Raw genomic sequence first — 16,636 nt, forward strand, 5'->3', positions numbered from 1 at the left:
ATCCCATTATTTTTTGTACCCTCTGATCAAATTCTAGCATTGCTCCCCACGTACAGTAACACTACACCTGCCAGTCAAAAGGTGGCAACATAAACCTTATTATTTCTTTCTCTGACAGAGAGGAAAATTGGGGAGTGACACTGCATTTGGCTCAATCACTGAGGTAATTACAGATTTAAAGACGAAAAGAGATTCACTCAAACAACTGTGCCTGAGGCCAGTGAAACGAAGAAGCGGTTTTTGTGTGTGTAATATGTGTGTATGAATGTGTGTGTGTGCTGCTGCTGTGAGTGATAGAATGGTGGGAAAGAATAAGAAAGATATGGGAAAGAAGAGCGAGAGAAGGAAGGGGAAACAGTTTAAGAGGGAGGGCAGAAGCAGAGAATAGTTTTAGCAAAAGGGTGGGATGATGTGAAGAGGGGACAGAAAAGCAGTGAGTGAAAGGATGAAGATTGAATTTCGTCTTCACAGGCGAGAACACTGTCTGCGAGCAAACAAAAGGATGAAAAGATGACCCGCCGTTGTTCTCAGACTGACAGTTGGATAGTCCCCCATCTTCCTGATGTCAGCTCCTCCCTTTAACTCTCTTTGTTGCTGCAAATGTCCTATTGCCACTGTGCAATATGAACTCCTGTGCTGAGTCAGCAAACAGTTGTGGAAGACTACCTGTCACAGACCGTGGAGAGGGTCCAGGAAAATGGCGCAGGGGAGGGAAAGAGGAAGGAAGGGGAAAAAAAGACGCAAGGAAGGAAGAATGGATGAATCATTTTAGGAATGGAACTCTAAAGACAGTTAAGCCGCTTAATAATTTGGCTGACGCTGCAGATGTGTGCGTGCGCATGTGTGCTCGCTTGTGCTGTCTGTTTGTCCTTTGAGGGAATACAACTTAAGTCACAGTAAAAGCAGATTATGAGATTAAGTGGTGTGCTGCTGGGAAATAAATAAATAATAATAAAAAAAGATGTATGTGAATGAATATAGCAAGTAGCCTACAATAGCACTACAAGAAATTTCTTCTTAATTGATTTTTTTGTGTGTGATGCGTTGATGTAAAAGGAGGAACGTAGGAGTAAAGTATGACTGACATTGGAAGAGGCTATGCATTAATGTCATATTCACACATTATGTTCTGACAAAGAGAGAGCCGTGCAGGTTAACTTCACTTTATAAAAGCTTTACTGAGAACAGGGACATAAACTGATAAATCAAAGCATCGATGACGACTTTTGAAATGAAGTAACCTGCAGAGATTTTGCTTTTATCTCCTGTGCTTACAGAGTTGCGTGTCTTGCTTAAAATTTCCTCGCGAATATACCACATAATCCCATGGGATTATTTTTTATTTTAACTGTTTTTTTTTAAAGGAACATGTGTAGCACGGCATCAGAGGAATCTTTAAACCATGTTAAATATGAAATCGAGGCTTTGATGTGAACCACTGCAGGGCCACTGCTTTTTTCATGCTTCCTCTGTGTTTATCTCTCTTTGCCCCCCTCTCTCGTTTCCTCCCTGTGTTTAGAAATAGGATATTATAGCCTGAAAGTGGGACTGCTTCGTAACACTCAACACATGGCAGCAGATGTGTAGCAATATGTGAGGAGAGTGTGAGGGCAAAGGGAATATAAGACAGAAGGAGGGTGAGACATAGAAGATGTAAGAAAGTAACGGAAAAAGGAGAGAGGGGGAGGGAATTGACAGACAGAGATATAGAGGAGGAAGAAAGATGAGAGGAAGAGGGGAGGGAAGAGAAATGGTGGGGAGTTTACAGGCTCTCAAACACTTTGCACTCCCAGCACAGCAGATGCCACATTCTGTCTGGCACAGTGATCTGTGGGCCTGCTCTATTTATACCCTCTCCGTGTCACTTCAGGGCCAGCATCACACTCACAATGTGCACACATCTAGTATGAGGCTTTTGCAGATCCCCTTACTGACTCAGATGAGGCAGGTAAGAGAGGCTCCCAGCATGGGGTAGAGATGAAAAATGATTTGAGAGCATGTGCAGAGACAAAAGTGGAGCAGGATATATGATGTGGCTCTATAGGAATGAATACTGGGTGTGTAGAAGTGTCTGAAATTCACATGTGTGAGAGAGGATAAAGAGCCTGTTTTTAATTTCTTATAATACCTGATTAGTTTTAGTTGGCAGGCAGGACCATGAGAAAAAGGAGATTGAACAAACAGTGGTCTGATTAAGCAGCGGGAGGATTGGAGCCTTTTGAGTCACCCTGGTTACTGGGAATAACAGCCACAATTTACTGCAGCTTTTCTACCTTAACAATGGATAGAACTGGAATGCTCAAAGAAGAAAAATTGAAAAGCAAAGTCAGAGGGAATGAGAAAAAGAAGCAACAATGTGAACCTTTAAAGTTGAAACAATAAATATACTTGGAAATGCTTTCTTCCATAAAAAGTGAAAAGTGGCTTTGAAGAAATACATAAGATGGGAAAATTGTACATGAATCATCACGCAGCTTCATTTTCATCCTGGGTGGTGCTTTCATGCGGGTGGAGAGAAAACTTGATAATGGCACAGCTTTAATTTAAAAAGCTGCACGCTGTGGACAAAAGCAGGGCGTCTTTACTCATATTTTATGTATAATCTCATCTATGAAGCTTTGTTGCATTGTTAAGAGACAGCACCCCTGCATATTAAATGGCATTTGTTTGTAATCAGTCAACCCAAATGTTACGGAAGCAAAGCAGGGTTCATTACACATCTGCTCAGAGAAACGACAGTATTCCACACATCCATCAACTTCACTCACGTGGGCCCCTGCGATGTAACACTAGCTGGATGGGAACGACAGTGTGCTCACGCGCAAATACAAACACACTCATTAGTCTGTGACCTATCGTATTATATCAAAGGCACACAAGCAAACTCTAATAGCGCAGAACAAGGTGGCTTTTAAGTGCAAGATATTATATGCAGGTGCACTAAAAAAAGATTTGAAGCAATCTTTGAAGGGTGACCTTTGATATGAAAAATAACAGGCTAAATCAGCGCTCTGTGTGCCTATCGATGTGTGGGGATGAGAAAGGTGGACTTCAAAAGGTGCAAACTGACATCTCTCTTCATACAGGAATCAAAAAAATTAAATGAAAGCTATCTGAACAGATAACAACGTGTAAACTAGGCATTGAACACTCCGGCTGTCTGACGTTCAGAGGGAGAGAGTGCTCATACATGTGCACCACTGAGCACCGCGGAGTAAAACAACAAACGCTTCCTCCTCTTTGAAGTGGACCCTGTCACCCTCCCAGCAGCAAGTCTGCCTCCCCCTCCAATGTCCATCAGCAAGCCATAAATCCAGGCTCTCATCTGCCGGTGTGCCTCTGAAGTTCTGGAATGCCCGTATAGGATTTGAGCCCGAGTGAGTTATGGGAACACCTGGGAGGGTTAAAGGGGAGCAGGAAGGGGTGGGGGAGTGGGGGTGGGGTTCATGCATGCTTACCTATGAGGGGCAACGTGTTGACAGCCAACAAAGCTAATGCATTAGTTCTGGCGGATCTTAGGTGTTATATGTAAAGTAATATGCCTTTGAAGACCGGATTAAGCATGGAAAACAGCCTGCTGAAAGCATGCACATTTGTACCCATGCACACAGCTACTGTTTTTACAAGATGACAACAACGGCGTGTGATACAGGCTTCCATGTCCAGCGGCAACCTTTTACGGAAAGAAGTTGCAGGGAAATAAATGATGACAGTGGGGTGTTTTGGAAAAGGCTGGGGGTTATAAAAACGAAACGTGGCCGGGGTCGTGGGACCTGGCCTAACTCTGTTGTTCTTGTGCTGGAAGCTGAGTTACCCATGTGTCTACCAGCAGAGACGCTACAGTGCCCTCCATTTGTGTCAATGTGAGCAGCAATTTGTTTTAATCTATGTACCAGATGTGTTGCCTTTAGGTCTCCCTTGGTATACTATAATATGTGACCAAATACAATTTGAATTTGTTTGTCTAGAACCACTGCTGATCTTTTGCATTACTTATTTTTTTAGCCAGGATTTCTCCACCATTACCTACCTTTCCCCCATCTGGTAGAGAAAAAAAAAATGCTTATTCAATTTAATTTTATTCCTGTCAAATTTTCATTCTCTATGGGCAATTTAGAATGATGATGATGATAAACATGTATGAAATCATCTCATTTCAGGTATCCAAAAAAAGGCTCATCTCTGTGAACTTTAGTTTCGGCAGTTGTTATTGCCAGCAAAGTAAGCTAACGTTAATTCATAAATTCCCTGACAATGCTAGCTCATTTTAAAATGTGAAAAAGTGAGAACATTTATTGTACTTTCAACAGCATGCTGAAGATTTAGACTACAGTTACAAATCCCTCTCTGGCCAAAAATCAATGGAAAAGACATGAAAATAGGAACATTCTTGTTATTCAACACAGAACTAATTAGCCCTGGGGCCAGTACTGCGGAACAAGTTCAACATACCGAAATTATCAAAGAACAAATTTGTGCATATTTCTCATGAGAATAGCAGACAGAAACTCCAATCCACCCATTTATTTGATTGTCCAGCTTTGGGTCTCAGTACACCCTGAGCATGTTGCATGTTCCTCAAAGAGCATACACCCATCCTCACCCACGTATGCAGCCAGTTTAGAGTAACAATTAGCCTAGCATGCATGCCTTTAGACCAAGAAGTTTCAAAAAATCGGTGCCCAAGGCACACCAAAGGGCAAGCCAAAATTTCAAGGCACATCTGCATATCAGTGGATAACAGCTTCTGTATGATCTGAAATACAATCAGTTCTTCTCATTTATCAAATAATGACAGTACAGTAAATATGAAATCAAATAATCATACTGCCCAGCAGGACTCCTGTAGTGTTAATTATTTGTGCTTTGCTCCTCATAAAGTGATCTTTCTTACTGCTTTGCAAATGTTGCCCTTCTTGCTCTGCCTAAGCCCCTTTAAGGTCTGCTAATGTAAACTGCATGTAAATTTAGTTAATTACAATTTGTGCAACTCTAATAGAGTAATACATTTCAACTGATGCAAATTTCCAAGGCACAAAGGGACATGCCCTAAAGCACCCTATACAACCTGTGGGTTTAATTTGAACCAGGAACCTTTTTGTAGTGAATCAGCAGTGCTACCAACTGGACCACCATGCTGCTCCCTAAGCAAACAAGAGTTTAAATTCTTAATGTCAGCTAAAAGCTGAAGCCAGCTCAAGCCAGAAAGGATAGAAAGAAATATCAAACTGGGCAAATGCGCAAGTGAATTAATCAGAATCACTGGCCTGCCATAAAGGCATGTGCATGATTCATTAGTTTTTTGTTTATTGGCTCCATTTTAAATCTTATAATGTGCTTTAACGAGTCTCTGATTTAGGGTTATATTTATATGAGAAGGGTTATAGAACACTAAAACAGCAGCTTCCTCCCCTGAGAATCTATGTTACTTATACAGATGCTTGTCAGGGAAAGCCAAAGACAGTCTCTAAGAGCTCTTGTCTTTTAAGAGATCTTCGCATTATTAATGCACTGATGCCCATGATGTCTTCTCGGTGAAAATGGTGATCTTATTTTCTTTGAAAAGCGAATGTTCATTTGGTGGCGATTTGTGATTTCTCTGTCCTCAAATGCAACCTGCTTCTTAGCGAGTTATTACGTGTACAGCTTAAATTACCGTGGTAATGTATCTCTGTAGGAAATTAACCGCAATCATTATGAAGGAGAAAGGGTGCAGTATGAAGCAAGATTAATGGATTAGTGAGATGTATGAGCCTAAAGCCAGGATTTTTAATATCAAAAAGATGGCTTTCTTTTAACTTGGCTTATTTATCATGGTAACTAATGCACGTGAGGAGGAGGAGGTTACGTTCAGTGTCGCAAACATGCTGAGCCATAGGTTAGTGATTCCTCAGGACAAAGTTTTATTAATGAGAGGTAATCATTAAACATGATAACATGTAACACTGTTCTGGGAAGAATGCAGATTATACTTGTTAATAAAGAGAAGGTCAGTAGAAAAAATGCCTTACTCATATATTTATATAAAAATTCGTATATTCGTATATGAATATACTCTGTATGAGACTATATATCATTTACATTGTGTAAATGTTGAGTATCTCTCTTATTACAGCATGATCACGCACACTCCCTCACCAGATGGAGAGATCCAAAGCTGGACAGACCTGCCGTGCCCCAGTTACAGCTGCTGTCCTATGAATGGATAATCACTGTTTGGGGGAGGGGTTCCACACACAGCCAGCCTCCTTGAACTCATCCCTGAATTGCTTGTTTTGTCTGACAAACAATCCACATCAATTTGCATAAATCAAAACGGACATCAGTGATTGATTCATTAGCAAAATTGTTGTCAGTTTATTGTCATTTCATCTGCTAATCATTTTACTATGCATGACCTTGTTTGTTGGGTCTGGAACGACAACTTGCAGGCGACATAACAAGTGTACTCTACGTCTATGCAAGAAGGCAAAACAGGAGGAAGATAAGTCAACACATTAATTGCCAAATTCATTTGAGTGCGCTCTGTAGATGGAAGTTTTCTGTACCTTTCTATTTCCTGGTTGGAAGCCATAATTTGTACCATTAAAATTGATTCATATGCAGTATACAATGCTTTGATGATGTATTTCAAATCCCAAGTATACAATAAATCTCCTTCTTTCTTTTTTAAAGGATAATGATATAGAATAAATGAGGTGGTTCAAAAATCGAAGATGTAGGGAAAAAAAAAGAAGAGTCAAAATGTGAGAAAATAGATATTCCCCCTGTGGTAGACAGTGCTATATTACAAAGGTTTGTGGGAACCTAAGAAGATTTAGTTTCCCTTTCAGTGGCATTGATTATGGGGAAGATGTCTTTGTAACCAACCCAGATGATTAGACCCCACATACAGTCAGTCAATGCTCAGAGGATCTCACAGTGGCAATATTTGCAGGAGCCAAATAGATGTGAAGAAATAGACTGAGATGAGAAAATAGCGTTATTAATGGAAAAGGTAAAGAAGAAAACTTGAAAAGCGAGAGCCCTTAAAAAACTGGGACAAGGTCAGGAGCCACATCTCTATATCAAAGCTTTTGTTGTGTGTGTTTTTCATGAATTCAGACCTGCTGATTCGTAAAATTGACATATCTGTCTGAATTTCACATAACCGCATCTTTTCTGTCAAGTGCTCTTTTTCATATTTGAAACCTCCCGCTTTCCAGATTTCAGTTCTGATTGATTTTATGGAGAATAGCACAATGTAAGGCTAAAACAAAGGTTTGCTACTTGAACTGCCTCTTAGCATGGATCAACATGAACCACTACACCCTGTATTGTTTCCTCTCTGGTTTGGGTAATTTGAGGGTGTCGTGGAATGCTAGACACCAAGCCTCACCCTGTAGTTGTGTCAGAGTATAATTGCTGTTGCGGCATGTGTGGGAGGCCTGAATGCCTTCGTCTTGTTATCTGAGATGAGTCAGATTACAGGTGTGAAAGAAAAGAAACATCTCTGAGAGACACAAACATTTCTCAGTGCTCATATACATACATATAATCATCCATTCTCTTGATTTTGTCCACTTTTCCAGCTACTTCATGATTCTTATATTGGCTGTTATGATACAGCAGTGCAGCAGTTAGCTCCGTCGCTTCACAGCGGATGTGGATGTTAGCATTAATGGTTGTTGGTTTCATGTTGTTACACAAGCAAATGCAAGAAGTCACCTTTGCAGGCAACGGCTGTTTGACACTTCTCAAAAATCTATCAGTAAAGCTGCATATATGAGGAAGACGGGGTGATCATGGTGTAGTTGCATGGAACTGTATTGGCTTTTTAAATTAAAGTTTTATGACACAAGAGGCAATAACAGCAGCAAATCTACTCTAACTTGCTGCCGTTAAAGTCAAACCACACGATCCACATGTTCACATAAAAATATTAATAAATCATCTTTGATAGGAAGCTGTTAGCTTATGAGGCAGTTCTTGAAATTGTCTGTCAGAGCAACACGATGTTGAAAAGATCTGCTTTAGTAGAGTGTGATACAGGTAGGAGAACTGAGTAGTGACAATGAAAAAGAGGAGACAAAAAAAAGTTTCACAATTCATTTACATTGTGTTTGATTTGAAAAGAGAAAAAGTTTAAAGAAACCTAATTTTCTTTGGATAATTCAATATAGTGATGCCTTTAAGTGATACTGCTGTCAAGGACACAGAGAAGTTAATATCTGTAAGAGACACGATTGCTTTGCTTGCGTAAAGAGTGTTTGGTGGTATTAAAGAGTAAAAAAAATCAGAATTTATGCAAAAAACATAAAAACTTTCTGAAAGAAAATCGGCCCCAGGCAGTTATAAGAGCAAAACTAGAAGTGATAATAAGCATAGTAAACAGAATAAGAGAGTGAAATGTTCTCACAGCTGATCTGGCTGTACCAGATGGCCAGGAGCACTACGTAACCTACAGTGTAATTTTTCTTTCGCTCAGGCATGTCCAATCTTGTGCAAATGACAATGATACCGCAGAGTCAGCCATAAACCTCCCCTAATGTTTGTCTCCAGTGAGCTCTTCCCTCTTCCCCCATGTAAAGAGACACGCAAGCACCTGGATGCAACCCAAAAATGGCTGCTTGAATCTTATACCTGTCTTCAACGGCACATGGCTGAGTGCTTTCCTCTTCTTTCTATACTTATGTTGACCTATCTACTCAGCTGATTGACTGTCATGACATTTTCTCACAGTTAGCTTTAATCATTTCATTGTAACGGCGGACCATTATGGGATGAGGCAAGCCGCTGCATAAGCGAACAGAAAAGCCCACTATGGTGGCACAAAGCCCAATTTACATAGAAATGGCCAGATTACTGAGCCCAGCACAGGCAATAAGTGCTATAATTCAAAATGACTACTGTGAGTAGCCAAGTTCAGATCTCCGACAGGGTATAGCCTCCAGCTAACACTAACATTCAGAGAGCAAGTGGTCAGCAAGCAGGAAGGAATGTGTTGTTTCAGCAGGTTGTGGGTGTTTTGTCATCAAGTATCACACGTCCTCGTGCCCTTCTGCGTATCGATTCTCCCTGTGCTTCAGGCATGGCAACTGTAAAGCCCTTATGGCAAGGTCACATTAAAATACTCAACTGACAAAAAGTACACAAGTAAAAAAGAAACGGCTACTTTAGGAGTAAGTATGCGCTTTAAAGTCTGAACAATAAGATACAAAGTTTGTTTGACGTGTTTCAGCATTTACATACAGCTTTGCAGAATTAGAAAAAGTCATCCCTCCCATTCAAAACATATGTCCAGCTTGCTAATTAGTCCGGTGCTGGGGTTGATTCATAGCCTCCCCATTTATAGCATTTGCACAGAAATATCTTAATTATGGTCAAAGCCTGAGCTAGGCTAATGCACATTCACTAACAAAATGATAGATTATCACCCCATGGATATGATCAGTTATTCCTTCCTAGCAAGAGATTGGGGTGGAAAGAAGTCATTTCCATGAGCATACTAATTCACATTTACATAGAGATGGAGATGAATCCAGATGCAAATGAGAAAAGCTGCATGTTACTTAAAACTGGTCCGCTTTCTGTACTGACAAGCTTCACCTAGATTAATATCGACTTTTATCAAGGATGTTGATCAAATGCTATGCAAGAGGGGAGAAGCAAAACAGTTCAACACAACAAGGCCCTCTACAAGGGAGCCAATGTCATGCCAAAGTAAACGAAAGAGATTAGAAATCTTAAGTTTCACTTCCTGGTTCGAAATTAAAACAAAACTCGCTAAAATGCTGGCATAAAGCATCATGGTGAAACTAGTTTAATTGCTTTTTTCCCATTTTGCACATCTGCTAAGTGAAGAAACGTTTATGATAAATGTGCTGTAGATATGTTGGGCGGTAGACTTTCCTGCCTGTTCTCATATCTGTAGACATAGTGTTTATGATATCAAATATAAATGTTGAACATGAAATCAACTCAAGCTTATGACTGTCTGCAGGCTACGGTGTGACATTCTGGAGACAGAGCTTGATGAGCGCAGCATGACAAACAGGATGGATTTAAGTGCTGAAATTAATCAGGATTTATTTTTATGTATCCTATGACTAGCGTGAAGCAAATCGCATTAAGGGAAAATAGAGGGAAACCAAATTGAGGCTAAACAGTTCTTGTTTCTAAAACTGTTAACGGATTATTTGCAGATCTGCATCTGTGTTCTGTAGGCTACAACATTGCTCCAAGCCTTATACTATCATTATATATAGACAATGACTTGTCTATATTTCTGTCTACGTAAACTATTGAGATCAAAGATTTGACTTAGGGTTTGTCATCACAGATTGAGGGGGAAAAAAGATGTTTGCAATAGCGGTAACACACTTCTGTGATTGAAAAAGACAAGTTCGCTGTAATCTCTTCGACAATCTGCAAGGGTGGCAGCTGCGGGAGAGTACAGAGATGACTGGAAAGGGACAAAGAATCCTTGTCTTTCAGCACCTGGGAGCCTAAAGCTCAATAGCGGTCAATGGCAGTGGTAATGTATTTTAAAAGTGTGGAAAAACAACAAGCAGGATCAGCAAACTTTAGTAAGTAGTAGTAGTAGCAGTGTGCAGCCACCATGGAGACACCAGGGATCACCTCAAATGGTAAGTCAGTGCCTTGGTCAAGGGCACAGTGGCAGAAGAAATTAACCTGGCATGGTTTTAATGGTGGGAAAACCTGGACAGAGGGGTTATAGCTTGGATCTGAGGTCTCATGAATTGTTACCCAAAGAACTTCAAAATCATAGAGCAAATTAAGACATTTTTAACTAGTGATAAAACTAGCAAATGTTCAACATAACATAAAATAATATTTAACTTTTACTTCAGTTAATTTGCACATTCTCAGATATTTGACATATTTTTTCTCCATGATGCATGTGCATTCCCCTTCTCGCCTTAGTTTGTTTCTCATTACTTTCTGCTGTACAAGAATGCACAAAGCCTTTGGCCTCGCACTTCCAGCCCTGGATTGGACAAATTCAGTCTTTGTGCCAGCTCTTCAGGCACACCACAGCCTGCATGTCCAGTGCTTGCATTGTCAAAGGTCCTCGAGTCGTTGCCCCCCCCCCCCCAGTTTAACCATCATGGCCCAAATCCACTCAGCTGTGACTAAGTGACTCTTCCTGAGTTTCATAATGAAATCATTCAGTCATGCGCAGGAAGTTCCTTGTACTGTGTAGCTGTGAAACAATGCAAGTTGTGTTCTTCCACTCACGGGCCACCAGTCAGTTTGTCACCTAGTGTCTGGGAAAATGCTCTTTTTTTTGGCAAGGTCTGACAAAAGCAGTCCTGTTTTCTTGAAATAAATAAAATAGAAAAAACATCTAAAGTCTATTAAATAACTCCAGAACTCAGTATCTGATATATTACGCCTTGTTTTTACTCTTAAATGCACAGCTCAACAAGTGTAGAAACAACAAGAAAATTTACAGGGTAGTGTGTGCCAGAATATTTCTTGGCAGGTGTTGTCATAGTCTTGTTGTCGCCATAGGTTTGCCAGGCAGTTGGCTGAGAATTTGGAGGAGTCACTCCTCTTGGCCAAAAGAAAAATTTAATCTTAAATCTTATTAAACCAGCACAGTCACATCATTTTACTCTTTCTTTAATGTATATGGACTCAGCAGACAAGATACAGTAAAAGGTTTATTTGTGAGATTTAGAAGAGCTGATAAGTAGATTTTCCTTTTAGTTAATAAGATTGTGGCTGTATAGCCTCCTGACACCAAACTGACTAGACTCTCACTTACCTTACAGCAAGAAAGCAACAATAATTAGCATCTACTGAAATGTCTTTCTGTTCCTAATAAAATGTAGCATGCTGTAATTTTTTTTTTTTTTTAAAAGATGAAAAAGGATCTGAGTCAACGTTGACAGCGGTTTGTGTACACAGCTGGGACGCTTCAGTGCCTGAGAAGTGTCTGTGTGTGCTGGTGTGTCCGTGGAGATGATCCTCCCTCAGCTCCTCAGGAATGTTTGAAATTTGCACAAAGAAGAACAAGATTGGCTCGAGTACCTGGGGTCTGTGCTCGGGCATGCTGTTAGCCCCCGGCTGTCTGTACTTACACAGAAAAAAAACGAACACATCTGCAGGAAACAGAAGAAAACTGACACGTATTAACTTGTAAGTAAAATAATCTGCCGCACTGATGCCACAAACTAGGACGGATTGCATTCATTACACAACTACACAAACTTATCTGTATGAAGATTTTGTTGGTGTTGGGTGGGGAAAAAAAGACCTCATGAAGTCTGTGTGGTTATCTGAAATAAGCAAGGCGGTAAGAGTGAAGGAAGAACATATGTGAACAGTTAAGGGTGTTTCAACAACCTCTTTGAAATACCCCATTAGTGTGATTACAGCTGGCAGGAAACCCGGGTTAAAAAATGACTTTCTTGTGCAAAGGAATCCACAAAAAAGCTAATTAGGAAAATGAAACTTTCATTTTCAATTTAGGTCATAAATGAAGCTGACAGTGATGTTAAGAGCAAAGACAGATGCACAAAAAGATGGACATGGTGTGGATGGAATACGGAAGGGGAAATCATGCGAGGCAAGAAAGGAGGAAAGGTCACAAGTCTGTCTTCGACATGCAGACCTTAGCTTTGCATTGTTTTTAATCCCCAGAGCCTGCAGCCGGTTGTAAATCTCTTTGCAGAGTTTGGTATTAACAGACATGCCTGGAGCACCATACCCAGCTGCAAGTGTAGATTTTGCAAGGGCCTTGAAACACATGTTCCTATTTTAACTGAAAAGGCAGCACATTAACATGACCTTCTTTCGCCTATACACACCAGTCAGTGCACATATTGATCCCCAAGTCCCTATTACAGCTGAAGCACAGCAGAATGCCTCCAGTTACACCTATTTACACCTTTGCTGCCTGTCTCCCTTTATGCAGTGACCTAGCAGGCAGAAGAACAATTCACTGAAACATGCCGTAAACCATGAAATAAAGTATAAGTACAAAGATCGAGCCACTATTTTACAAGGTGCATTCATCTCTCTTCGTGGAGTCGCGCAAACAGTTTGTGGCGTGTCCTGGAGTTGAACATATATAAAGAAATTTTAAAAGAAACCAGATGGGCTGTAGGATAGCAAAAGGCTGGAAAGAATTAGTCTGTCAAAAGTTTGATCACTGTCTTTCCCTTAGATGTGCTCATAAGTCTGGAACCAGAGATCAGACACAGAAGTAGGCCTGTAGTGGAACGAATAAGAAAAGTATGGCTCTATAAGGTTCAAATTAAAAAAATTATGTGCTGATGTAAAGTGACAGCACAGACTATACAGCGAAATAACGCAGCTGGCCTTGAGGTTTTTCTCTTCAAAACCTTTCACGGTTACATTTCCAACCCATAAAAAGCCGTAAACAAGTCTCTCCACTGAGGGCAAAACACTCATTAACAGCACATGCAGCACATGCAACCAGTAAGGCAGACTGCTTATAGGTTGACCAATTTATATTGTGCGAAAAATATTCTGCAATATACGGTATAGCTATGAAATGTCATAATATAGTTAGGGAACAGCAAATTCCTTTTCAAATGATGTCAAATAATGTCACTCGTCTCCTTCAGTTCATCATTCTGGGTGAGATTATAAAGGGGATTAGAGACGCCTGTTGTAGCGTGCCTGTGGCTGACAGAATGGCTCCTGGGGAAGTGTGCCAGTGCAAGATATTTCTACAGTACAATGAGAGCACTGTATGGGAAAGTACAGAGGCAACAGAGGCTTCAAAAACAAGGAAAAAAGAAAAAAAAAAAAACAGCACTCCACACAAAATAGGTAAATATTTGATGCGTTCTAATAAGGCAGTTAAGAACAAACTGCATACAAAATACGCATTAACAGAGAAGTTAAATTACAGCATATTTATAAAAAAACAAAAAAAAAAAAGAGTTTTTTGGAATGTTAAAAAGCACATTAAATTAGTGTAGCATCAAATTTCCAAAACAGGTTGGCAGACAGTATTTACATCAGACAAATGCACAAATGAATATGCTCCACCTGTGAAATTAAGGCTAAGTACGCTATCCAAACACAATTACAAGAGTGCAGGTGCTGGCAATGTGTGTGCAAAAGATCTTCTCTAAAAGAGCGAGCTGAACGTCAACAGAAATACAATATTCAAGAGTCAACTTACATTAAGGCTTAGGAGTTTATCATTGGGATTATTGAACACAAATCAACAATCCAAACCGCACATGAAGGGGTAGTTTATGATACCCACCACGCATAGTCTACTCTTTACATTTAGTCATATTCAGGTGAACATCAGAGGGGTGAAGTAAAGACAGGGTCATTCTTCACAGTGAGGCGAACAGTGAACATCTCAGCTTATAAACGTGTCAAACTGATTCATTGATAAACTAGGAAACACATTCTATTCACAGGAGGTAGTTCAGCTGGATATTCAAGACATTTTTTTTCTGTGTAATGCGCATCAGCTTAGCACAGGTGTGCCAGCTGCGTTTGCAAAGCTCATTACTGTGCAGGCAGACAACAAATCCATCACCTGTGCATGCTGAATGTTCACAGCTGGCCGTATTTTCCTTTGCAATGCACAATGTGTGTATATAATCTGTCTATCCTGTCCTGGAGAACACCGGCGTGCTCATCTGAGAGAAATCCTAATTCCTGAGACAAAGGCTCGCTGTCTCTGTAGAGCTCCAGCAGCCTTTGCCTGGAGTCTCTGCGCGTGTGCAGCTCTGCCACGCGCTGCGTGGTCCTTTTTCTAAACACGCACACAGAGCTCAGGACTGTATTGTGATATTTCTCCCACATGTTTAACACTCGAAACCCGTGCACTAATCCGGCCTCGTTGTCTATGAATACGAGGTCACCGCGAGGGGTTTTCAGGAGATTGTTCGTGTCTCTCTCCATTACACGGGAGTCCCACTGCAGACTAAACAAATTGCTGACGAGCCTGTCAAAGTTTGCCGTCAGGTAGTCTAATACGATCAGGTCTGTCCACTGCATCAGCTCCAGCAGCTCCACCGCTGTCTTGTTCCAGAGCTCCTTGAGCGCGGGATGCAGCCCGCTGCTCTCCTGTCTCAGCGGCGCAGGTGTGATGACCCCTGTCAGGTTGGAGATCCACTGAGTTAGAGAAACCACGGCTCGGTCATTCCACTGTAAACCATCTATCCGCGTCCTCACACTTTCCCATTGCTCACTGTCACTGTCCAGCTGGGACAGTACGAGAGGGGGCAGGTTTGTGATGCCAAGCAAACGTGCAAGGTAATAAGTCAAAGTTTCACCCTGCACCTGGTCCGCGTTTATCCCGTAACGCACACAAGCTTTGGTCCCGTCTGCAAACGTGGCAAGCTGATTGGATATCCTGCCGCATCCCGGCTCCAGCTTCACCACCCGGTACGTCCTCGCTTTCTTTTGCCAAGCCAGAGCATATTCCTCCGTGAATCCCGCAGGAAGGGTATCTTCCAGCCATTCGTTCCAAAATATTCCGTCTTCCAATGGGGACAACTTGACCGGGCCCTCCCGCGGGGCTGACCTCTTGTTATCCCCATTCATATTGTAATCTCGATTTCCTGCAGAGACAGGTTGATTGGTGAGGTTGAGGCGAGTCTTCAGTCTGTCTCCAAAGTGCAGTCTCTGTGCCGCTGGGACAGCAAGCAATGCACGGAAAGTTTTGGCTGAAAGGTCCACTGGGAGAGCTTGGTGAAAGGACCCTGCACCTGGTACTGAGAACCTCCGTTTGTGTCGCTCCAAACGGTCCTCCAGTGCGCTCCAGACGTAGAAAACACTTGCGAGGGCGCACAGGAGGAGCAGAGAAAACAAGTTCGCTGAAAGAACCCTCATGGTGACGGCCACCATTCCTCTTGGCACACAGTACTCCAGCAGATTTTAATAAGATACAGGCAGAAAAAAAATTCTCCGATCCGCAGTTGAGCTGGAGCGGCTTTGAGCGGTGCGCTTTCTGTCCTCTACACGCCCGAAGCCCTGCGGCTCAAAGGCGTACTGGGTAAGATCACAAGGAGAAGAGGGTCTCCGAAACTGTGTGAAGCTCATCTCCCGTCCTGTTCACACGCCTTGTCATATTCCTACTCTATGGGAAAAAAATGAGCGCATTTCGCTTCACCCCGATAGCCGCTATTGGACGTTCTCCGTTACAGTCCACTGGCGTCGTAAGGGCTTTCTGTGCGTGCACGCCACACTCTTTCCCATCTGCCTTTATCTCTCCACCGGGCGCTGGGTGAGTTTGATTTGTGGTGGAGTCGGTTAGCAGAGACACACTAGGCGGTGAGACACGTGACTTTAGTCCCGAGATGGTGGGCGGATCGTGGGAAGGAGGGTTCCAAGAGGAGCGGAGCAAGTGCACCGCTGTGCGTTTTATGTGTTTGTGTGATGTCAGACGATTGTGTGTTATTCCAAAAAGGTAGCCATTATGATAATTGATATCCAGAGTATAAATACTCCGCATTTTAATACATTCGTATTCCGTATGCTGTGCTTGCATCAGCGAGGCAGACAAGAATGGAGTCCAGGCGAGAGAGTTTGCAGACCTCACTCTTTTTGCATAGCATTTTTCACTGTTTTCGAATTTATCTTCTAATTTATGTCCGTTAAGGAGTCATTATGAATAAGAGAAACCACT

General features: G+C 41.6%; 1 protein-coding gene across 1 annotated transcript; it reads right to left on the reverse strand.

Moving 5' to 3' along the window:
• Positions 1-11,612: 11,612 nt before the first annotated feature.
• On the reverse strand, positions 11,613-16,259 carry fjx1 (four-jointed box kinase 1). The gene has a single exon (XM_040025276.1). The coding sequence runs from the start codon at positions 15,853-15,855 to the stop codon at positions 14,557-14,559; it is 1,299 nt and encodes a 432-aa protein (XP_039881210.1). The 5' UTR covers positions 15,856-16,259; the 3' UTR covers positions 11,613-14,556.
• Positions 16,260-16,636: the final 377 nt, after the last annotated feature.

The sequence above is a fragment of the Simochromis diagramma genome, unplaced genomic scaffold (assembly GCF_900408965.1).
Source record: "Simochromis diagramma unplaced genomic scaffold, fSimDia1.1 OVJJ01000293.1, whole genome shotgun sequence".
NCBI lineage: Eukaryota > Metazoa > Chordata > Actinopteri > Cichliformes > Cichlidae > Simochromis > Simochromis diagramma.